This window comes from Vollenhovia emeryi, unplaced genomic scaffold (assembly GCF_000949405.1).
Source record: "Vollenhovia emeryi isolate VEMERY1.0 unplaced genomic scaffold, V.emery_V1.0 DF939147.1, whole genome shotgun sequence".
Taxonomy (NCBI): Eukaryota; Metazoa; Arthropoda; class Insecta; order Hymenoptera; family Formicidae; genus Vollenhovia; species Vollenhovia emeryi.
In genome coordinates, this window is record NW_011967219.1 from 316747 (window position 1) to 340134 (window position 23388).

The window sequence follows — 23388 nt, forward strand, 5'->3', positions numbered from 1 at the left end:
CATACATACTGCCTTTTAACATTTTTAACAGAAATATAGTTTAAAAATATATTTTATAGTAAATTTTTTAGTTTACTTGTCTTGGAATTATTGAATGTTATAATGTTAATATCTTGTTGGAAAAATTGTGTGTTAGAATTATAGTTAAATTCTTTACTTGCTTGTAAAAAATTGCGAGGTTGCTCAAACTTACGGGAAGTTTTGTAACGGGTGGCTGCGGCGGAGGAACTATCGGCCGCCTGGGTACCTGAATCTCTAACTCAACAGACTTGTCAACTGCTTTTGGCACTGATTTCCTCTCCAAAGGCTGGAAGGTTTTTAAGATAGGGATTTCCATTTCCTGTTCCAACTCCCGAATAACTTGGACGTGCTGAGAAAAAGATATTTCATCATTTTTAATATGAAAGTATAACAATTCAATAGCAATTAAGCCCGTTCTGCTGAGCTTATACCTTACGACTTCTTTAATCACTACTGAAAATTTCTTACCTCTCGTTTCTTTATGGGTGGCAGACTGTTCTTGCGCTGTTCCAAGAACATATGCTTGGCGGCGGGGAAAGCTGGCGCCAACTCCATCTCCGAGATCAAGTCCAGGACGTAGTCGAAACCGTTAGTCTCCGTCACGATAGCGTCCGGGCCGTCCAGTTGATTCCAGAGCGTGATGGTCCAACCGGTGTTCTCCACCCCGTGGTTCCGAACCGCGAGATTGGCCAACTCTTCGCACGTCGTCCAGGAATCTATGGCGCACGTAGTTGTCTCACCTATAAAACACGAAATTACCGATTACAATAGAGTTTGCATGACAGCGCGCCTTACTTTTACGAATTCCAGGAGATTTACCGTCGTAGAAACCAACGTTGAGCGCCATGTTTACGCGATTCCTGTTGGCTCGCCATTCTAGAACGCACGGTGGATAATTCCTGGGCACTTGGTGCACCGTTTGCTGATTATTGGTCATCATACGATACACTGTTCTCTCGCCTTGCAACAGTTTGCGCTGGCAGTAGGCCTTGTAGCCGTCATAGGCGTGATCGGAGACGTATCTGATTAAAAAATATTAATTAGGGACAATTATAATGACGTATCGTCCGACGTGGGTAAAAACACTTACTTGAGAAGATACTTGAAGAGCGTGGCACTGGGCTGGAACGCTGACAAGCAATTGGACAGCAGTAGCCAGCCTCTCTCCTTGTTGGCGTCATTCTCGTTCTTCCAGGTTTGATTCGCCAACTGGCACAGTATCTCGTCCCTCAGCTTCTCGTTCACGATGCCCTTGTTAACGATGTAGTCGCCCAATGCTTGTTCGCGTTTGCCGTTAAGATTACTCTCATTCATGAAGCGCAGTATCATTTTAAAGATCATCAGGGAGTCCGTGTAGTCCTGATCGCGTGCCTTCGCCAGGAACGGCGTCTTGATCGGCTCGCGCTTCATCCCAAATATATGGCTCTTGAAATAAATGTTGGTGAACTTCGAGAATTGATACTGATCGATGTCAGGTGGCAGATTGTAGGTGTAGTTCATCGAGATGACTTGGCCGACAACCTTGAGGAGATTTCGTTCGGTATGTGTGGGTTGCCAGTCTGGAAATTACAGAACAAAATATACAACAATCCGAAAAGTGATTTGTGAAAAATGGAAAGCACGCCTGAAGATCTGAATGAGTTCCATGACACTGTCTTCATTCTGGTAGAAACGTACCGTCAAGTTTGCTGTAAATAAAGGCTAGTTCCGCGGGGATTTCCAAATGGTTCACACCGGCAACGGCTCGCGAGGTCCTTTCCTGTTCCTCCCGTTGCTGCTTCGCCTTCGCGCGTTCCTTGCTGGCTCTCTCGATTTCCGCTCTCTTCACCATCTCATCCTTCAATACCTTAAACGTCTCCCGTTGCTTCCTACCTCTGTATAATTTCTGCGCCATCAGGGCACCCTTCCTCATCGCGCGGAACTGTTTACGTTCGCGGTATCCGCGATACACTGCTTGTATCAGAACTGTGCTGCGGGAAATATTGAGGAATCTTCTGCGTGCCAAGAAGCCTCTCGTGTATCTGGAAAAGAAACCGTTAGAGCGACGTCCGGGAGAGATTCACACATATTTATTCACATTAATTTCACTGTTTACACGAAGCAGGTGTAGTGAAAGAATTCTGTGAGATATTTAATCATCACAGAGAATTATATCTATATATGCATAATTAAATAAATATATACTATATATATGTACATATATTATATATATGTAAATTAATATAATTACGAAATTTTGTCCTTTCGCGTCTTTCCTTTTTGCATAATTTGACACATACCTCTGGACTGTGATGGCCGCTCTTTCCAAAATCAACGCTCTGTTATATTCCAGGGCTCTCTCCAGCGATTCGCGTAAAAACACTCGTGTGAGTCCGAGCTGGTACTGGGACTGCGCCTCTTTCGGAGCCGCTTTGTCCAAGATTATTCTGCAGAGCTCTTTGTTGGGCGCTCCCCTGGGCAAATGCGTCGAAACAAGGTAACGATACCGATCCACGAAGTGTCCGAACAGAAGGCGAACCGGGTAGCCGGTTTTCCTGATGCGGATCGTCTCCAACATGCCCGTGTATCTTAATTGTTCGAGCACGCAGGGCATGTCAAATTTCATCGGTGCCTTCTCCGTGTTCGGCTTGATGCAGCGAACAAACCACGGATTACATCTGCAAATGCGACGAAATTAAATACTTTAATTGTAACCAACCGAGTCGCGACAATAATAATTGTTGCCAAATTCCAATAGATCGGTAAAAATGTTAATCAAAATGTTGGAATAAGTTTATTAGATTTTTAAATTATTAATTTAAAATTATGAAATTAATATAGTTTTCCTATTTGTTATAATTCGTAACGTCTTTGCCAGTTTTTAATACCGTTTGATCCTGTTTTAGAACACTTACTGAGACATAGACTCTAAGAGTTGCTGAAGGCTATCGTGAAATCGAGCCGAAACAGTCGGGGTTCTCGGCTTCATGGTGACGAATCTGCCGTTCGGTTTGTTCATAGTTTTATTAGCTTCATGAGTGTTTCTGACGTGCTGGAACATCTTGCTGACCATCTGCAATCATCACGACCGTGTCACCATATTTCTATAAGATCTTTTTGGTCTAGCAGCATAAGCAAGATGGGAACTCACCGAAATCTTGCTGCTGATCAGCAACTCGACTACATCCGGTCTCAATGTATCCCTGTTCTTGTCTAGGAAACCCTCAACGTTGTACCAGACCTGTCCGGCGTAATGCCTGATGGCGAACTCGGCGGAGTTCATTCTAGGCCTGGAGTACAGTTCGCTCAGCGCGTGATTGTAATGGCATTTCTCCAAGAAAGAAAGATCCGTCGCCTTAGGGAAGTTACTCTCGTCGTCCAACAGGTGAAGAATACCCACCGGCTTCTTCGCGATCAGATGGATGACCGGCAAGTTATCCTGTGGCGGGCAAACGAATAGTCAAATTATTTCCGCGACTCACGCGCTGACACGTTTCGCGAAAGTTTCTTCCAATAATTATATCGCCCAAATCAAGCTCACCGTGTAGTTGATGGTAGTCCAATCGATCTTCTCCTTCGCGTACTCCTGTTGCTCGAGCTTGAAGATGTGCTTGTTAAAGTAGAACTGCAGGTTCTCGTTCGCGTAGTTGATACACAGCTGCTCGAAGCTGTTCTCCGTGAAGGTTTCGAACCCGAAGATGTCGAGGATCGAAATGGCGGCCGTCTGCTTCGTGCCCTTGTAGACGATGTGGTTGACGCGCGCGACTAGCCACGAGAAGAGCGAACTGTATAAGGCTTTCGCGAAAGCGTCCCTGGCGTCGAGGGCTTGGTCGATATTCAAAGCCGTGAAGACTCTCTCGTTCCGTGCTTCCTGCAACAATGAATGGATTTACGTCTTGTTAATTTAACGGTAGTCGAAATAACAAGAATGTACTTGTGAATGTTTGAAAAATCTCGTAAACTTCCTGTTAAACATCTCTATGTCTCTTCGATATTAGACTTACTGTCGTCTTGGTAGTGAGTGCTCGGATGATGCCATCGGAATTTACTTGAAGAAGGTGCGCCGCCCAGCGTATTTCAGCGTCGGAACCGACTTCCACACCTTCCTGGCCGTGCCTCATTTGCTTCCGGTGAAAGTAAACGTTTCCTAGATGCAGCACGCTGGCTAGGATCTTGAAAATCGTGTCCTGTTCCTCGGACGAGAAGCCGAGAACCTGCATGGCCGACAAGAGCGCCTTGAAATCCTGCACGTCGCTCTTGCCGTCGATCTCACAGTTTCCGCCCTGGAATGAAGGCGAACAGAATTTCATCGCTGCTTTATTATTGATTATTATTAATTTTGCGATACTGCCGAACATCCCCTCTCCCTCTAAGCCGAGATACGGGGATTGTATCGTGCGTTCGCGAGCACACAAACATACAACACACACCTGGTTTAAATAAAAATACTTGTCCGGTGTAAGCAGGCCGTATTTATCCCTGAGTTGCTGGTCGAGTCCAGCTAGAAGTTCATAGAACACGTGGTAGTTCCTCTCCTCCGAAGCCTGAGTTACTATCCTACTCTTTTCTAGAAGATATTGCGTTATTCTACCGCCTACGATCGCGCCGCTGAGAAATAGAAAAATTGTTTGCGTGATGTGGCACCAACAGAATCGTTAGATTATTACTTCATTGTTTTTTTTTAAATGTATGTGTACACATTTTTTTAAAAATATTACTCACTCTCTGAAGTGAACCTCCAGGTATTTCCCGAATCGACTGCTATTGTCGTTCCGCGGCGTTTTGGCATTCCCGAAGCTCTCCAGGAGCGGCGTCGCTTCCAGGATCTGTTCGGTGACGAGATTGTTCGGCGCGCGATTGACGGCCGCGAGATATTGCATCACCAGCTTCGTAGACTCCGTCTTCCCCGAGCCGGACTCGCCGGAAATGACGACTACCTGATTGGCACTGGAGTTATTGGCTGCTGTCACCTGACTGTACGCGGAGGAGCCCACGGCGAATAAGTGCCTGCGAAGTACAGTGAAATGATAAGCAAGTCTTTTTCAGATGCAAGTCGATCGAGATGTGACATAAGTTTTGATACAATAAATACTTTTTTAAAGGAACCTTTTACTTTTTGAACGACCTTTGCGGAAATAGATAAAGGAATCGAATAGCAACGGTGGGATGATGCAAATCAAATTTGAAAAGGAGGAACCTTTTGCTTTTTAAACTACTTTCGCGGAAATAGATAAAGAAATTAATACTAACGGTGGGAGTGTACCGAGGATTCGTCCCTCGTAAAGCTTCACTTGATCCAATCCGTAGATGTCGAACATTTTGTACGGATTCACCGCCACGAGGATACTTCCCGTGTACGTCTGAAAGTTCATCGCGAACGATTATTCAGGTCAGTTATTAACGGCAGGGGCAAATAAATACGTCGGCGCGAGTGTGAAACGTACGTAAATTAATTCCTTGTCGTAACGGATCTTCAAGTTCCATAGTAACGACGCCTCGTTCAGATCCCTGCAATTTATTCAATTTGTTTACGCCGGCACGTGCTAATTACGCAAATAGACACGTGACAATTTCGCGACTTACGTCAACTGAATCATGTCCTCCACACCATTTTGGCCTAAGTCCTGCCTGGGCTTCACTCCGCTCAGGTTTGTGAGAGTGAAGACTTGCGGCTTAAACACATAATTGTATGCAATTATTCGTCGTTTTTCCGCACGAAGATCCAAAGTGGTCGCTGCGGGCTCGACAGTATGCATTTGTATAATTTTTATGACTAGTCACGAGCCCGCGATTACCCGGCGACACTTTCTTTCCAATTTCTAATGGCGCAAAAGGGACGCGGGAAAACACCGAAAAAACGTGGCTTTCCAACTGAAGCGAATTTTGCGATCGCCTCTGCCACATTTTCTCGACGCGGCTTGTAAGGAGAATGTCCGACAAAAAATGAGGATTCGTGCGAATTCACATAAGAAGCGAGAGAGCCACTCACGTGAGACTTAACCGGATACCAGCCCGTCTGCGTTTGCAGTTGCATCTCCATTGGCGCCGGCGATAACAGTTATTTCCGGCGGATTAACGAAAATTTCACGTTATATTACAAAGAGATGACAAAAGTTTTGTGCTACTTCAATCGTGTGGAAGAATTTTGCAATTTTATAAAGCCAATTTCAAATTTAGTTGGAACTACGAATTGAAACTTTCAACTACCAATATCTTTTTTATTAGACTTCTGAACTGAGTCCTTTAAGTATGAAAATGTTCTGCTGTGCGGTCCGCAACTTATCCTGGTATTATTTTGCGCATAAAAGCTAATAAAAAGAATTACAAGCGCGAAAACTATATTTGACTGTGTCGGTAAAAAAGATGGCTGAAGGATCTTCTTAAGTGTACAGATATCCTAATATCTCTCTTTTTTTTTTAAGGTGATTAGTGTGGCTTACGCCAATGCGCGTCGTCATCTATAATGGGACACCGGTGAAGTGCAGTGCTGCAACTGGTGCACGACAATGCAACGTGGGGAACACAAAGCAGGCGGGCAGGAAAAACTGCGCGTTGTTAAATGGCCCGCGATGGGTGTCGGTTGCATAATGAGGCGGTTGCCTCGTGTTAATAGAAACTACGACGCGTGCGAATAATCGTCCGTCAGTCAATTTCGCTTTGCCGCGCCTCGCCTCTTAAAATTCTACCGTCACCCACGACCGGGGAGATCGATGACCAGTCGCGTGCGACTCAAGGTGGCGCGAACTTGAAAATGTACGCGCGCGAAGGACGAAAAAGTGAATGAAAAACGTGGAAACCAGATTGGCGCGGGCGCGAGCGCGCGACGTGAGAGTTGCCCCTCTCGTTCTCGCCAAATGAAACGAATTCAAACGCGCGAGGGTCGCGCTAGAAAGTCAAGGAACCGACGAGTGGATCACTCGGATACCACGCACTTGCTCCATACCTGCTCTATCTGATTGCGTTTGGATTATCTTAATCGCTTTACGACCGAGTCAAGTCGAAACGCAAGTTGTCTTCAATATTTTGCTCCGAGAGTTAGTCGAATCATTATATTTTCAAGTGTAAATAATCCAATGATAAAATCGACTTTAAATACATTTAAATGCTTTTTACGGAATATCAAGTGAATGAATAAATAAAAGAAAGAAGTGCAACATTTACGTAAACGTTTTGGCGAAGATGAGCGAGCGAGCTATATTATTATATTTTCAAAACTTCAGTACTGGAACGATAAAATTAATTTTAAATGCATCAAAAAATTTTTTTTCAAGAAACCAAATTTAAGATAAATGAAAGGAATCCACATTTAGGTAAACATTCGCGAAGATGCGCGAAGTTAAGCCGCGAGTGACGTCGTTTTTAGAAACTTCAAGGTGATTGGTTGCCTGGAGCTCGAGGTGTAGCCGCGTGTGTTATCCATAGAAAGGTCTGTTTACCGAAAGAGCACATCTGGCCTATCTTTTCTTAGCCGTTGAGTTCTTTCACGTCTGTCGTACGTAATTATGCACGGGTAAGATACAGACGATTAGTAAGCGCTTTCTAGACAGTCTTATCTTACCTTGCCGGCGATCACCGCTTGGACCGAGAGTACATTGGCGGCTCTGTGGTATTCCAGAACCTCGCCTGGCAGCACATGGCCGACGCCGGGGTCGAACCACACCAATTCACCCTGCAAATATAACAGTATCATTGTATTTTAAATAAGCGGTTCAATAACACAAGTGCTTCATCTACTCTCGCTGATATTTCAGCGACCCGCGCAATTTGTATCTATCTTTCTTAAGCATATTATTAGCCGTTGGGAAAATGCATCTTAGAAAACCGTAAAATTTTAAATTAAAACAGTGAGCTTATTGTCAACCCAACTGGCAAATTTTATTGAATTCGTTACAACGTTTCGACCTTACTTCAGATCCTTTTCATGTAACAATACTGCAAATCAACAAAAGATTAAAATTATTAATTATCTAGTAAAAAGAAAAGACCAAATGAACGAACCAAATAAGAAATTAAGAAAAATTCGTAGACAAACGAATCTAAAATTTGCCAGTCGGGTTGATAAAGTTCACTGTTTTAATTTTTAATCATCACTGGCGACTATAAGTGATATTTTTCTTTTGGCTTAAAATTTTACTTTAAAAAGATAAGAAATATGAAAAGTAAATTTGGATACTTTAAACTTTTATTTAAGGTAAACTCAAAATTTAACCCAATTAAAATAACAAACAGCTTGTCAGAAAACGGATTATTTTAACTTTCTCGCCGGTCGTTTGAACTACGATAACTTGTATTTATATGCACTTGAAATATTGCCGCGGGAATAAAGTGAATCATCTAAAGGTTAAAGCTTCGCTAGATCTTAATATTCTCTCGAATCGTTCCGCAGACAATGCCAAACCGTTTTCAAGTTCCACGACGGGGATCTACGCGCCACGGACGACGTTTGCATCCTCCTCTTTCCGGTGCAGAAGCCGAATATCGAAGACGACGTGTCCGGAGAGTTCGAACGGGCGCTGTTCGCGTCGCTGAACGCTCTGACGTGCGTCGGGACGCGCGTCGCCGTCTTCTTCACGTAATTCGATCTCTCCTTGCTCTGCTTCGTCAACGTTCCGCTGGTCGAGGCTCGTCTCTGCTCGTCGACACCTCGCGCCGGCGGATTCCCCGTCGACGTCTTCCGTCCGATCTTCATGTAGCTCGGTAACGTCGTCGACCTTATCCCCGCTTTCGAGCCTTCCGTCTGTCCCTTCGTCAACAATTCGGTCTGCGATTTCGGTCGGCATCTCGCTTGCCTCTCGCTGGTCCACGTGGAGTCTCTACGTGGGCACTTGTTGCGGGACCAAGAGTCCGTTTTTGTATCTCTTCTCGTGGACCAGGCGGAGTCCGCGCGGCAAGCCGCCCTTCCGTCCTCGAGATCGTTTCTGTCCGCCTGGAAATTACGCAGCCGCTCGATATCCGCTTTGGAGACTAATATGGCGTCGCGCTTAACCCTGACCACGTCCTGATCTCGATCTTGGTGCATCCTTCGCTCCAAGGAGCCCATTTGGTCCACGTTGCTGATGATTCTGCGCCTAGACATTGTTTTGTCGATCGGCTCTGGTCTCTCCGCGTGAGAGGCTTGCCTGGAGGCTTTGCGCGCGACCTTGACATAAATATCATCGTCCGCGCACTTGGATCGATCAGGCGGATCGGGAACGGGATCTCGCAGATGCCTGACTACTTTCGTCGAGATATCCGCGCGTTCTCCACTCGCCCTCGTCCTGGAGTATCTCGTCAGAGTGCTCGAAGGAGTGGCGGAGTCGCGCAACGTCGCGGTGCCAGTCGGCAGCGACATTTTCCGTCGCCGAATCCTCCCGTAGATCGGCGCCTCCCTTCCCGCAGCCTCCCTGGTCCTTGACGAGGAGTACTCTTCCAGTCGAGCCGATCTAGAGGCGTGTAGGATCTTCGGCAAAGTCGATGGCCGCGGAGGGTCGCGGTCCTCTTTCGCCGAGCGACCGGCACTCGGGAAACCCGAGGGCGTTCTCGCGACATCCTTCAACTGCGAGCTCGCCTCTATGCTCGCGCGACGTCGCAGGATATCCTGCCTCGAGACCTTCTTCAAGAGCGAGGAAGCGCGCTCGGCGTCTTGGCGCGTTCTTCTGCCGATCGACGGCAACGTTCTCGGCCTCTTCTCGAGCTGATCCCTCTCTGGCGTGGTGCGGGGCGTCTCGACGTCATCTTTGGCGCATCTGCGCCGCAAGATCTCCTTCCTGGAGATCGCCAGGCCGCGCGGCACCGTGTAGAAGATCTCACGGTCGTTCCTCGCGACGCTCGCGCGTCGGTCGCCCGCGTCCTGGGGCGGCCGCCAGGCGGAAGCCCGGTATTGCTGCCTGCTACCCGCTTCCGGCGCGTAGAAATCCAGGGCGGGATTCGAATCTGGGTCTCGGCCGCTGCCGCTCGCATTATGCAATGCGCGTCCGCCGCGGCCGCCGGATAACGGTTCCGCGTTCGCGTAGAAAGCTTCCGAGGAGTGCAGCGAAAAGTGACTCCGCGGGGTCGACGATCGACCCACGGACCAGCGTCGCCGTTGCTGCTGCTGCTGCTTCGTGCTCGACCCCGCATTGGCCATCGCTGCCGGGGATATCGGCGATCAGCCGCGCACTTCATGTGCGGACCGATCGCACGCCACTTGCCTTCTCGCTCGAGACTTCTCTCCTCGCGTAATCGCCGAGGACCTCGTTGTCGCCTGTATCGACAGCTTCTCTATTAGAGTTTACCGACTTTCTACCGGCCTCGAACACTCATTCGCAGTTCAGATATCATTCGGGAACTCGGGAGGCATCTCCGTTCGCAAAATTATGATTGATATTCTCCCGAGTTTGAGCCTTTCGTGAAACTGATGCACGTCTTTATTCGCTCATCCTCGCTCGCAGTCGTACGCGCGCAAATGACGTGACGCGCGATTCGCTAAATCGCGTGATTACGGACGCGCAATCGCGGCTTGCATCGGGAGCAGTCTCGGAGGACGCTCGCGCATGGATCTTCGACGTGAAACGGGAGGGCGCGTTCATCCCCGGTGATTCCCACAGTTCACGATTACGTGTACGAATATCTTACTTCTCCCTCCCGCGTTTTTCTTTTTAAAACATCGCGTGCAGTATGATTGCGTTTTTCCTCAGTTGCGGCGACGTCGAGTTTTCGATTGCATCTCCTTCTCTCTTCCTTTCAAGTTCGCTCAATTTAAATAACAACCTCGTCGTGGATGATGGACGCGTGTAGCGCGTTTCAAGTCAATGCCCGCTGCGCAACTCTCTCGGATGCGCCGGGCAGGTATCGAGACGCGCGTCTTTCACTCGCGGGATCGTCGTGAGGTTTCGACGGCTCGCTTGAAATTTACGCGACGCGACGGGTCGGTCGTTTCGGGAAACGTTCGAAAACTCCGCGCGAATCACCCCGCCGAGTAAAACGGTGTCAGCCACGTTTCACACGCATATTTATGACGATGCCAATTACCGTCTGTCGATTCACTCGGTCGAACGTAGAATCACCAAGTAAACAGCGTGCGCCCCGCGCATCACTTATTGCATTTAATATCTCGCTCTTTTCTCATTTGTGAAACTCAGTCGCTCGGGCGTAACGCGATTTTAACACCGTTTATTACGCGAAAAAAAAAAGAAACGCGGCGAAAAACCGGTCAAGCAGGTCGCGATCGGCCGAACAGGTCTTCAGTTAGTTATCGGTTATCTACGCTTCGTGCGGCTGTAGAGTTTGCAGCGGAACAATGCCGCATAAAGCTTTCCCGTTTCCAATCGGGACCTGCGGCGGCGAATATGTCAGGGTGAGCTTCGGCACTCGGTTAGCAGCCACCGTCCGACGCGCGGCTACTTCCGCGTACCGTTTTCCGCCTTCCGTCCGCCGCGGGCCCTTCCCCGCATTTCGGGCCGATCGACGGCGTCCGCGCCGACCGGGTCCTATCGGCGAGTCCCGTCACGATCGTCGATCGCGACCCGAGTCGTTCGGCGAGGTCCGCGCCGCCGCGCGCATGCTAAATTCGGCTTTAAAGAAGTTAGGAGGCCACGCAGGCGTCTATCGGGCTCATTGGGTCAGTCGGCAAGAGTCCGGTGCCGCACACGCGGAATTCGTTAACGGTGTCCGGCGGTGTCATCCTCCGGTGTCCTCCCCGGCCGCCGATGATCCCAGATAGCCCGGCGGCGCGCCGAAACCCTTTCTCGCGGAAGAAGCGGCTCCTCCGGAGGGAAAGGTCCCCCTTTCGCCTCGCGAGGCCGAAGATGATCGCGCGAAGATGCGGACGCTAGGATGTTCGACGCGGCACTGGGAGTTGCGAGGCCTTCCTTCCCTCTCCGCAACAATTGCCTCGCGTACGCAGTGGCGTATATGCAATTTTAATTGAGACACGCTAATTAGGCCGTGCCCGAAAGCGGCCCATATTTCCACGATCGGAGAACGCGCCGCTCCAATCGGCGCCGCCGGATCGCCGAGATCCTCTTCCGGTTCCCCCCGCGGCCCACCCGCCGCTTTTGTCCCACCTATCGGCCGATCTCGCCGGGAGTTTTCTACGCGCGGTTTAGGCCGTCACGCCGGGATTTGGCGCGATGAAATCATAAGCTACCGGCGCCAGTGGATCGAAGCGCTTTGGGGTGGAACCAAGCGTGCCTCTCTTCTTATATAAATTACGCGCTAAATACGCGCGCGCACACGCCGCACACACGCGCACGTGCGGCGGGTATTACGTACAGGTGGGCTTACGCGGGAGGCGCAGGAACGCGCGAAGGGAAGCTATTCTGCCTAGCGGCCGTGGCGAGTTGCAGAAGAGCGATAGAAATTGTCGATTGCGGAGCGCGGCGAGCGCAACCGCAAGATGGGACACGATTACCTCTTCTTCTTCTTCTTGCAGCGACGGCGCTTTGATTTATCGACGTCGAGCGGATTGCGTTACGCAACTCTTATTTCGTTCTTTCAAATTGAAGGAAGGAGGGGACACGGGCCCGCGACACGACGTTTCGTTTGAAAATCGATCAATTCTCACCCGCGGACAGAAGGGAAAAATGTATCCGGGCTGTAAAAAGAAGCGCGGCTCGTTAAATCCCCCAGCGGCCTCGCGTCTTCATTTTCGATAATGCCGCTTGTTTAATGTCCATTTCGGTTTCGTTAATGCCCTTCCACCACACACGTACGGAATGCTTCCTTAATTATTCCACCGCTCATTATCCGCGATTGGATGCGCGGGGAGCGAAGTAAAAGTGAGAAGCCGCCATTGCGCCAGCCCGCTCGCGATACATTCCGAGCGCATCCGCGACGGGAAAAAAAATAAAACGCTCGCATTCGCCTCCGCATTGCCGCCTGTCATTCGCAGGTAACCGCTAATTTTTAGTAGCAACCAAGCGAATCAAGTCTTGCACACGGCTGCATTAAAACTCACTCGTGAGAGCACATTTCTTTCGCTTAAATAACTCGAAAGCTTCGTCGACGTCTCGAGATACTAAAAAGGAGTCGACTTCTTTAACTCTGCGAGGCAGAGTCGTTTTATCTCTTTAAAAAAATGCACGCACTTAAAACAGTCTGGTACACGTATTGTCTTTTCGCTTCTCACTTCGAACGATTTTTCAAGCGACCTTAGGAAACTCATTTCTCTTAGGCTAAGGTGTTTTTTTTTGCCCCTTTAATCCCCTGCAAAATCGAAGACGATCGGCGCGCGGATCGATCGTTGACTAAGCGTCGAAAGAGACCGTCCGGACGAGGCGTTGGAAAGTGGCTGCTGCGAGCGGCAATGCAATTGCGTGTGCGCAGATCATTGACTCCGACCACGCAGCGAGATCCCACCGCGGTCGTGACCACGTAAACATTGTGCAATGCCATGACGATCCAAAAATGACCGTCTTACCGTCCGCGAGACCTACGAATCTACGAGTGGGACTCGCGCGACGCCTTAACCCTTTAAAGCATACATTTTGCTATTACATCATTTTTTTGTAAAACTTTGTATACAAGGGTCTTTGGGGGTCGCTGATTACGAATCCGTTGTCAGATTTTCATAATTCAAAGTGGCGGATTCAAAACTTAAAAGAATAACTGTAATTCAACTACGCTAAGAAATATTATTTAGATATTATTAGGACCCATGGAATCAAAACTCCAATTGAAAATTCTTATAGAATATCAAAAATAGCGCGCGCGAAATGGCGGATGCAAAATTGTAATTTTATCATTTCTTAGAATTTACTCATTCTTAGCACTACTTAGAGCTAACAGCGCGGACGTGATGAGTCTCTAAATACCGTAATCAAACAAAAATGCTGAAAAACTTGAAAACTTAAAACGTTCACGTACTTTGCATCCGCCATTTTGAATTCTGAAAATCTGACATCAGATTCGCAATGAGCGGCTCCGAAAACCCCTTTGTACAAAGTTTTCAAGAAATAATCTTAAAAAACTTGGTCAATAAGGAATTTTTCCGAAAACATTGCTGTTTTTTCATATTTGTTTATTTGTAAAACTTTTACAATAAGTATTAAAGACTACTTAACTCTTTTGTTTATATTCTTTTATTGTTAAGACTTCCAAAAAATGCAAGAAACCCGACCTAAATGTGTTAACTAGAAATTAAATGGCCAAAAAGTAAAAAAGTTGAGGTGATAACGTAGGTTACCACCATGCTTCAAAGGGTTAACGATTAACAAGCGGTCGAAGAATGACCGTTCCTCCTTCGTCGTGTCGTTCCCTTCGCCCGACACTTGGTCCGATTGCAGGTCTTTCCTCGATAAAGCAATCGTTCACAACTTTAGAAACGCGCGGTACTTGATTCAATATCCGCGAGCGTATTTGCTATTATATTACAGCCACGTAAAAACGACTCGCGACGATGGAGAGAGAGAGAGAGAGAGAGAGAGAGAGAGAGAGAGAGTCCGGCCTTTCAAGATACACACGTAGCTAATAAAAATATCAACTCACCTTTTGCCACTCGGCGTACATCTTGGAACGGCGTTAAATCGATCTCCGCGTGAAAGTATCCGTCATTTTTGTGTCAATCGGCCCTCTCTGAAACCAAAAACGATTCGACTGATTATTTTGACTAATTACAATTTGGTTCCTTAGCTCGTGAGTCCTCGGCTCTCACAGCTGACTTGGACGCGATACCGTTCGAACTGTCCGCCAGCCTTCACTCAAAAAAATATCTTATTAACGCAGGAAAATTTCTAGGTATCGCAACAAAAATTTATCACTAGTTTGTGTATCTGTTGGAAAATTGTTTGTAGTCTACAAAATGTATAGCAGCAACGTTCTAGCAATACCTTCTGGGCAGTTTAGGTTTCCCGACTAAACATTAATCGTTCACATTGGCTAAAACTAAATTTCGGTACCATAGAACAATCTTTGTAAGGAATATAACTGTTTGTACCACAATCAAACGTTATAATGGATGGGCGTCATAGAAAAACTTTCTTCCTAACATCCCTGCCGGAAATAATTCTACAAAATTCTACAAAAATATAAAATATAACTGCCAGGATCTGAGAAATTCTACGTAAATGTAAAAAGTGTTATAAAAATCAATATGAAAATGCTGGAATTGGAACACTTTTGTTAATTTTTGTAAAACTCTACAAGCAAGTAGATTCTTTTAATTCTTTAAGATTTGGTGTTGTTTCTCTAAATTTTTAAACTAGTAAAGTTTAGTACTAAGTTTTGTACTAATTTTTACAAAATTGTACATTTCCATGAAGTACTACTTGTAATAATTTCTTGATTTGGGAACATTGTAATTTGTGGTACTATTTCGTAGATATTTTTACAAAAAAATTAATGTTTCAACGAAGATATAAAAATTTCTACAAATTTCTATTTCAAGTCAATTTATGTAGTTATTTATAGAAATTTTTTTCCGCCAGGGATTCGCCCACAGTTCAGATAGAAATTCTGTTTCTGTTATTTAAATTGATTATATACAAAACTTATGCGAATTCGCGGTATTGGCCACTCACTTATATAGCTTAGATATTTCTCGGTACCTAGAAAATTGTTGCTGCAGTTGCAAGATCAGTTTTCTTTGAGTGTTCAATGTCAGAGATCTCGCGCGCGTGCCGAGAAATATTACGCCGACGATCGTGCTTGTAACGGAAGCGTCGCCCCGCGTTGCCGTTCAGTTATCCCTCCCAATCACCCCGCAACTTCCGGCACAGTTCGAAGAATGTTACCGCTCGGCTACGAGTTGTTTATTTATAACGACGTTTAATTGCTCGGGGGAGACAATTCTCCAAGTTAAAGTCGTGGGCTCCTATTCCGAATCCTTTATCGATAAAAATGCTTCTAAAAGTGTCTTGTAGCCAATCAGAAGGCTTATTAGGCACTTTTAGAGGCACTTTTATCGATAAAAGAGGCTTGTAGCCAATCAGAAGGCTTATAGCCTATCACACAATGCGAGGCAACAGGCAACAGGAATAGGGAATAGAATTTTTGACGCGTTGGATTCGTCGGAAATTTTCCTTCAACCAATCCAACGCGTCAAAAATTCTATTCCCTATTCCTGTTGCCTGTTGCCTCGCATTGTGTGATAGGCTTTATTAGGCACTTTTCGAGGCGCTTTTGTCGATAAAAGAGGGTTCGAAATAGGGGCCGTGGGCTCCACCGAAAGAGCAGTTTTTTTTATTAAAATTCAGATAATCTTCGTAAATGTTACTCCGGCCGCGATGCCGAAGGGAACATTAGTTCGGCGCGCGAGCGCGGCTTAAGATATCGATCATAATTGCACGTTCGGAAATATGGGAAGTGTCGCAACGAGTGTTCAGCGCCGCGAGATCGAGATACACACGACCACGCGTGTATCTACATATATGTCTACGACGTGTACACAAGATGCATACCTATAAATATCATTTATACCTTCCACCGCACATGACATCACTCCGCTGCTGCAAATTGCGCAAAAATTAGCTCGTTCTTTTTTTTTCCTTACGCGCGTGAAAATATTTTAATCATTGCAGAGCGGAAACCGTAGATACAAAGGGATCGTGAAACCAAGTCGTGTCACTTTCTCTCTCAACTTCCGTCAATTATATTGTCTCTTAGAAATTGACACTCTGCGTATCTTTATTTCGTCAGATACTTTTACAACTCCTTTTGACAATAATTGTTACTCCTCACTCACGTTGCTGTAACTTTCCCCGTTTCTCAGATGAGATTACGTTTAAAATTAAAACATCAGGCTGTAAAATTATGTTATTTTCAATGTCCGCGGCTTCGCAAACTTACCATTCAAGTTCACCTCGATCTCAATTCCATCATTTATAGTATTATTTCTTAATCGTTGATACAACACACGTTTCTATTGCAGAGTGTTCTAACGAACGTCGTAATTATTCTCGTGATCCACCTCCCATACTTTTCAGCGCCGTGTTTAAAATTCAATTTTTACGTCGCAAAATTTTTAAGGCCTAAAAAACTTAAGCAGTAAAACTTAAGGGAAGTGATTTTAATAACAGTCGAAAATTAAGCAGCCGTTTCGAAACTTACTCTCTAAAAGTCAATCAGTGGATTATCACTGAAAACAGTGAATAGTCACTGATTTACTGTTGTAAGTAACCACTGCAAATCAGTGACTATTCGCTGCTTTCAGTGACAGTTCACTGCTTTCAGTGATAATTCACTGATTGACTGTTAGAGAGTGAAAAGAGTCGCTATTTCCCTTTTAGCAGTGAGCGGCCAATACGAGTGTAATCAACAGAAGTTCGGTAGATTCTCTTCGGCCCAAGAGGTTTCAAGGAGGATAAAATATTTGATTGCATTCTCTTTGAGGGTCGGAATAAGATTAAACACAATTTTTTACTCATCTGGGCCTCAAATTGGAGTTTCGAACCGACTCCGAGGTCCAAATGAAGACAGAATGGAATAATTGAGGCCCATTATCCGGGACCAAATACTCGACTCGGGTCCAGTCTTGCTGCTCAAGCTATCTCGTATGTTTCCAGCTTTACTCTCGCGGCTGCCGAGACGGCAGAGCCTCGCGGACCCCGCCGTGCGTGCGCTTCGCGACGCGGATAAATCTCCGCGCGGCCAAAGGCTCCCAGTAAAAGTAGCAAACGCGCCGAGCCGGCGTCCTTCCCCGGCGTGCTCGCGCACCGCGGAATGCATTTCGCAATTTTATGCTAATTTGGTTAGTCACCCTCGATCGGCGGCGGGTCTGCGAGCGCGCGGCTGCGAGAGGACGCGTGGGTTAGACTCGAGGGAGCGAGGTACTCGCCGCGAGAGAAGACAATGGCGGGACGACGACGGGGCGATTTGGCCTTTCGACACCGCCGGCTGTTCATTGTCCGCCGCGCCGCGCGATGTCTTCCAGCGTTACCCGGCTCTTTCGGCGACCCGGCTCGCGGCGAAGCGGCTAACCGGTTTCGCGAAACGATACTCGTGTCGCGCGTCATTCTCTTCGTCTGTCAACATGAGTGTATTTAGTACCCAGATCAGGTTTCTCCCGTGTGCAAAAGTCTAAACGTTTGTAACGGGATCCGGAGAGAGATTTAGAAAATTAGAATTGGACTTGACACTTGAGAACGGGAGGAAACGCTTCATCTTTGCGGGATTAAAAAAATTGTCACTTTCGTGTCTGTAGAACGAAAATTGGGGTGTAACGTGCGCGTGAGATGACGACAATCCTATTACGTGAAATATATTGGAAACTGCCGGTTTCGACGTGACGCAAAAAAATTGGGGCGGAAATCTACTTTTAATTTTCAAAGACTCGAGGGAGATAATTGTGGTGGTTGCGGCACATTTAATTACTTTTAATGAAACACTGGAACGAAAGCCCGCACGTACAGAGCTGATTTCCGAAGTTGCACGTGTACTGTGTGCAATTATGTGCAGTATTAATTGAAAGACATATGCAAATCAGACTTGCGGAAATACCTACACGTAATTATGCCTCACCCTCTTCGGTTTCAAGCTTTAATCCCTTCGCGAGTGTCTCTTAAGCCTAATCTACAATATGTTCTTGCACCTAAAAACATTCTATTTTGTAACCAAAATACGTTTAAAAAATTTGTGCAAGTTGACAAATTGTACATTATACGTTGTATAATCGTAACTTGTCAAGCGTTTTGATTTGCTTATATACAACCGAATGTTACTAGACGCAAAGAGCACATTAGTCGTTAAGGTTAACGCGTGCAGGTATATTGGCTTCACTGTGCGCGACTTAAGGGGTAAAACCTCCAGGGACAATAAATCTCTCTCTCTCCCTCTCCCTCTCTGCAACGACAATCTCATAGCGAGCGTTAATGGCGGCGAGAGAATAGGAACTTTGCGATGCAAGTTATCCAGGTCAGACAGAGAAAGCAGCAGCCCGCGGACTGCGGCGGTGATACAAGGATCTTATGTAATTCATAATCGCGCCTCTCTCGCGGCTATTGAGGCAGGAGCCAGCGGATCGGGAGATCAATCGTGCGTGATCCCGTCGCTCGTGCATACAACCGGCCGGCTTCAAAGTCACCGCTCGCGTCGCGTTCCCGGCCGAAAACGCCGCGCTCGATCGAGCCGAGTGTATCAAATGGGGGGGCACGGTCTCTCGAACGAAATTCAACCAGTGGCCGAACTGGCCGATAAGAAAGCAGCTTTTAGGAAGCACTTTCTCTCCCCGAGTCTTTTTTATTATTCGCTCCGTATCATTCACAATCGGACTTTCGTGCCACGCCACGGCGCGGCGAGCCGTTCGCGTGCGATCGCGCCGCGTTTCCTCGGCGTCAATCATTTCCGCCTGTCCATAAAGAGAACATTACGAGTCTTTAGCATTAAGTGAAATTCGTAGCGTCGAGAATTTCTAACAATTGATTGTGCACAATTTTCTCTAGTACCGTCCCTCGATATTGTTGTTATCCGGCGTGGAATAAGTCTTAAGAAAGATAGTTTCGAGCAAGTATCGCGGAATATTAATAGCAGATAATATTCAAGTATAGGATAAGGTGACCAAATTCGAATCGGATACCAGCTGCGGATCAACAATTTGACAATAAGCGACATAGAAACACGTCGATGCCTTTTGTGATATCGACAATATAGCATAAAGTTGTAAATATATAAAAAAGCAAACTTTAAGTAAATTACTTTAAAATGTCGCTTACAAGCGACTCGTCAAATTGTTGATCCGCATTTGGTATCTGATCCGAACTTGGTCACCTTACTCTATGTGTACAGGATGTTTAAGAAAAGGTATGCGGGACTTACGTGACATATAACATTCATTCAAGAATACAAAGCTCCCGATAATCACAAAGTGCTAGCTCGATTCTTTTAAAATTAGCAGCGATTTCTATGTCGAGACGTTCCGTTTGCTTTTAAAAGTCTGGTGACGTATCTTTTCTTTATATTTTTTTAATACTAAATTGCCAAAAATTGAAAAGAGATTTTGCAAAGTAGCAGTTGTAAATTTTTCCCGCGAAATGCCGGCAAAAATACTTATAATATTAATCCGCGAGTAGAACAGGATCGCGGATTGACTGCGGACACCGACTGACACTGCAATTTTGCAACCATTTAAACATTTTAAACGATGCGTTTAAATGTTTACGAAATGGTAGGTTCCATTCGGCTCCTGTTGACATTCTGCTGCCGCAGTGGGCAGGCTATGCTAGCAAAACACGAGTTTAATGCGGACGCAGTTGATGCCAGTCTGCCGCAACGTTCGAATGTACCAGAAGCCAACATTTCACCGAGTGTTTAATTAAAATCTATTAAAATTCCAATTTAGTATCCGCCCACATTTAACGCTACTAATTCCAACTCAACGTGTCACGCCATGTCTGTAGATTGAGAGCTTCCGTCCTTTTACTCCTTCAGAGTTTGAGAAGTTTTTTTTTTTAAATCAACGCGCGCAAGTACAGTATATAAAATCCTCCTTTGAATCTCCCAGCGTTACTAATGATGTGGTATTACTTATGTAGAAATTACTATCTAAAGCAAAAATATATCGCAAAGTCAACGTACACACATACGTCTCTCCACACAGCGTCTTAAATGTAAACTGCATTAATTCAACGGTCGTATATGCCCGTTTCCGCTTTCACATATTTCTAAAGAGTCGAAGGGGGGGAGCTGAGAGGAGTTTTCGTATTCTTTTCAATTTTCCGGCGACACGAGTGGGCGCCATTAACGGGAGAACGTCGTCTCTTCCACGGTCTTGGATGCATTGTCCTTGAATACTACTACTACTTTCGCCTAATCGTGCGTCGGCCGGAATGTCGCGCACCGCGGCACGCCATTTTAAAGCCAACCGCGTGAACTTTGTTCCGACATTTGCGACGGTAGAGACGGATACCCCGTCGCGGTGTCCCCTCGAACAGACCCGACGACGAGTCCCGCATCTCGTTTCTCGCGTGGATCCGCGTGGATCGATTTATATTTGTTCTGGTATTAACTTAACTGTTTCTCGTTTATTCTATTTACTCTCGTTACACCCCGCTCGCGCGGTTACACGCACGGTCAACAACGGACGCGCGAGGGACAATCCGTGCACGTACGCGGGGCCGAGCCGGGGCCCGAGCTAAATTTCTTGATTCTCAACTGGCCTGGTGAGCACCCGATGCATAAGAACTGACTGCTGACCTTCGCTTGTTCCTCGGAACTGGTATACAGATCAGGAACTGAACTTTTTAACGCGCGCACACACGCACATACGCACAGTATCACGTTTGTTCCAGACCATGGTGTACCTGAATTCCACGTCCTTCGTTTTTAATCCAAAATTTACCGAGCAAGGCGTCTGGTGACAGGTATTTAAGAGATAAGTCCCTTACGTTAAATCTCCTCCTAGTAGATAAAACCTTTTTGCTCTCCTCACAATTGCCGAGCGGAGGTCGAGAATGTATTCACAGGTTTACTCGTGAAGATAAGAATTAGAAAATCTTCACAGAAGTATGACTATCATTTTTTATCAACAGACGTATCGCTGTTTCAAGTTTAATTCATGTTATAAAGAAAAAGAAAACAATGCCAGAGATTTCGCTCCTTAACTCTCGGTACATCCGTCAGGGCTTATTATAAATTTTCTCTTCGAATAATTCGATTAGATTTTGTCCTCCACTTTCAATACTGTAAATTACAGATGATCCTCTAATTATATGTTTTTCTTTATTTACCTTATTACTGACACAGAAGATTTTTTAATAATTTAATAAAATATACAAAACATTCATAAATATTTATCATATCGTGCACGTTGCTGCCCTTACAATTACTGTAATAGTGCTTCGATCTGCAGATTACCGAAATGTTGCTGCTTTAGCGTGACGAGAGGCCGAAATTTTACGAAACGCAATAACACAAGCTAATTTTAAAACGAGTTCATCCCGTGCCGTCATCGGCGATACATCGATTACGAGCGCGATGACGCGGGGACCTGCGTGCGCGAGAGACGATATCGCCGCGGCGGGCATCGATGTCTCCGGCGCGGCGTCTTCGACACCGCTTACGCGAGAGATCGAACGCGACAATCGCGGAGCCAGCTTTCCCAGGCCACTTCTTGCGATCGAGAACTCACCTCTGAACGCGTCCGCCGCGTCCTCTTCGACAGGATCGTGGCGCGAGCCAGTTGGAACGATCGGCCGGGAGAGAAGACGAATTTTCGGTCGGGCGATGTGACTGAAATTCCGCGCGAGGATCCACGCGGTTCCGGGAGGAATGCGGGAGCGGCGGCGATCCAAGCCGGAGGAGACGTCGGGACGCCGCAACGACTTATTTCGCGGGGCACGGCTTCGAAACTGCGCGCGAACCGCGGGCCCGCCCCGTCCGTCGCGGTCTTTCGGTTCTGTCTTTTTTTTGTCCTATCCGAGCGTCGCGGACGATCGAGCAACGACTGGCTTCCACGACGCGATTCCGGATCGTGGTATGCGGCCGCTCTCGACCTCGCCTACGAGGAAGGTAACTCGCTCCGCCACCGTGAGGAGCCACCATACGCCGTGTTTGTACCGTTACGCACGGCGGTTTGTACCAGGGTTACAGGTGGATCCAGGAGAGCGACCGGTTTACCTGGTACGCCGGCTTCCGCCCTTTGGAACGTCCTGTAAATCGCCGACGGAACAGCGGCGTAACTACCGTCTCGGAAACCCGCGCTTCGCGACTTCCACGATTATCTGAAAATTATAAATAAACAGCGAAGAAGGTTTGCACGCATTGGACTTTTGATGTTCTTCTTATTTTACGTACCGCGGCTAGTTATACAAATATGAGTAACGACCTAGGAGCCAGCGCGTAACGCGTGCGCGCGTGTATAACGTGTATGTAACGTATGTTAATTTATTCGCGGACAAACGTGTTCGATAGGGAAGTGGCTACGAGAGATCTCACGTTTCGTGGGCCAATGAGGATTCCTCGAGGCACGCCGCGTATGTCTCGCGCACGTCACGTTGCGTGCGCCACGTTGCAGGTGCGTTTTTCCTTGCCCGACTGCGCGTACGCTTCTCAAATACGCTCGCACGCGGATGGGATTCGCGCTGGGTGCGCGGTCACCGGAGTCCCTCAAAGAGGTCATCTAATCGGAGGAGAGGGCGGGAGCGTTGTCCCCGCGGCCTGTGATCGAGGGGGCAGGGGATCCTCTTTGAAAAAATCTCCGCGACTTCGGCGTCACTTTCGTGGCGATCGGGTCTGGACCGCTCGTCAACGAATCCGATGGAATTCCTGGCAACTAGCGCGGACGGAGAGGGAGGAATCTGATAACGATCCCCCGAGCAATACATTTAGAAACTTCGACCTAGGTATGTCGTGCGATATCACACGCATATCGAGGTCAGATAATTAAGTTTTATCGTTGAACAAAGAAATATTTGAATTGTGTACTTTCTCCAAAGACATAAGAATAAAAACTCGAAAGACACGTCATTAATGGGAGTCGTTTATTATACAGGGTGGTCT

At 46.7% G+C, this 23388-nt stretch overlaps 2 protein-coding genes across 6 annotated transcripts in view; one reads left to right on the plus strand and one right to left on the minus strand.

Annotated features, from left to right (window-relative positions):
- LOC105566013 (unconventional myosin-XV) overlaps positions 1 to 23388 on the minus strand; it is a 105903-nt gene that overhangs the window by 26377 nt on the left and 56138 nt on the right. For 4 of the 5 annotated variants that reach the window (XM_012019684.1, XM_012019683.1, XM_012019682.1 and 1 more), the window contains exons 3-19: positions 14446 to 14532; positions 7559 to 7669; positions 5584 to 5672; positions 5445 to 5508; positions 5251 to 5360; positions 4723 to 5007; positions 4431 to 4608; positions 4005 to 4283; positions 3542 to 3871; positions 3152 to 3439; positions 2916 to 3073; positions 2301 to 2678; positions 1699 to 2042; positions 1112 to 1580; positions 841 to 1043; positions 490 to 761; positions 194 to 370 (exon numbers count right to left, since the gene is read on the minus strand). In XM_012019684.1, coding sequence (XP_011875074.1) covers positions 194 to 370; positions 490 to 761; positions 841 to 1043; positions 1112 to 1580; positions 1699 to 2042; positions 2301 to 2678; positions 2916 to 3073; positions 3152 to 3439; positions 3542 to 3871; positions 4005 to 4283; positions 4431 to 4608; positions 4723 to 5007; positions 5251 to 5360; positions 5445 to 5508; positions 5584 to 5672; positions 7559 to 7669; positions 14446 to 14466 — 3756 coding nt within the window. In that variant the 5' untranslated portion in view covers positions 14467 to 14532. Of the gene's footprint in view, positions 1 to 193; positions 371 to 489; positions 762 to 840; positions 1044 to 1111; positions 1581 to 1698; positions 2043 to 2300; positions 2679 to 2915; positions 3074 to 3151; positions 3440 to 3541; positions 3872 to 4004; positions 4284 to 4430; positions 4609 to 4722; positions 5008 to 5250; positions 5361 to 5444; positions 5509 to 5583; positions 5673 to 7558; positions 7670 to 14445; positions 14533 to 22018; positions 22429 to 23388 lie in introns of those variants that run through there. The other variant, XM_012019681.1, reaches the window with a different exon arrangement.
- The window catches only part of LOC105566012, a 2297-nt gene continuing 1629 nt past the window's right edge, over positions 22721 to 23388 (plus strand). The window contains exon 1 of the mRNA XM_012019679.1: positions 22721 to 23231. Coding sequence (XP_011875069.1) covers positions 22766 to 23231 — 466 coding nt within the window. The 5' untranslated portion in view covers positions 22721 to 22765. The remainder of the gene's footprint in view (positions 23232 to 23388) is intronic.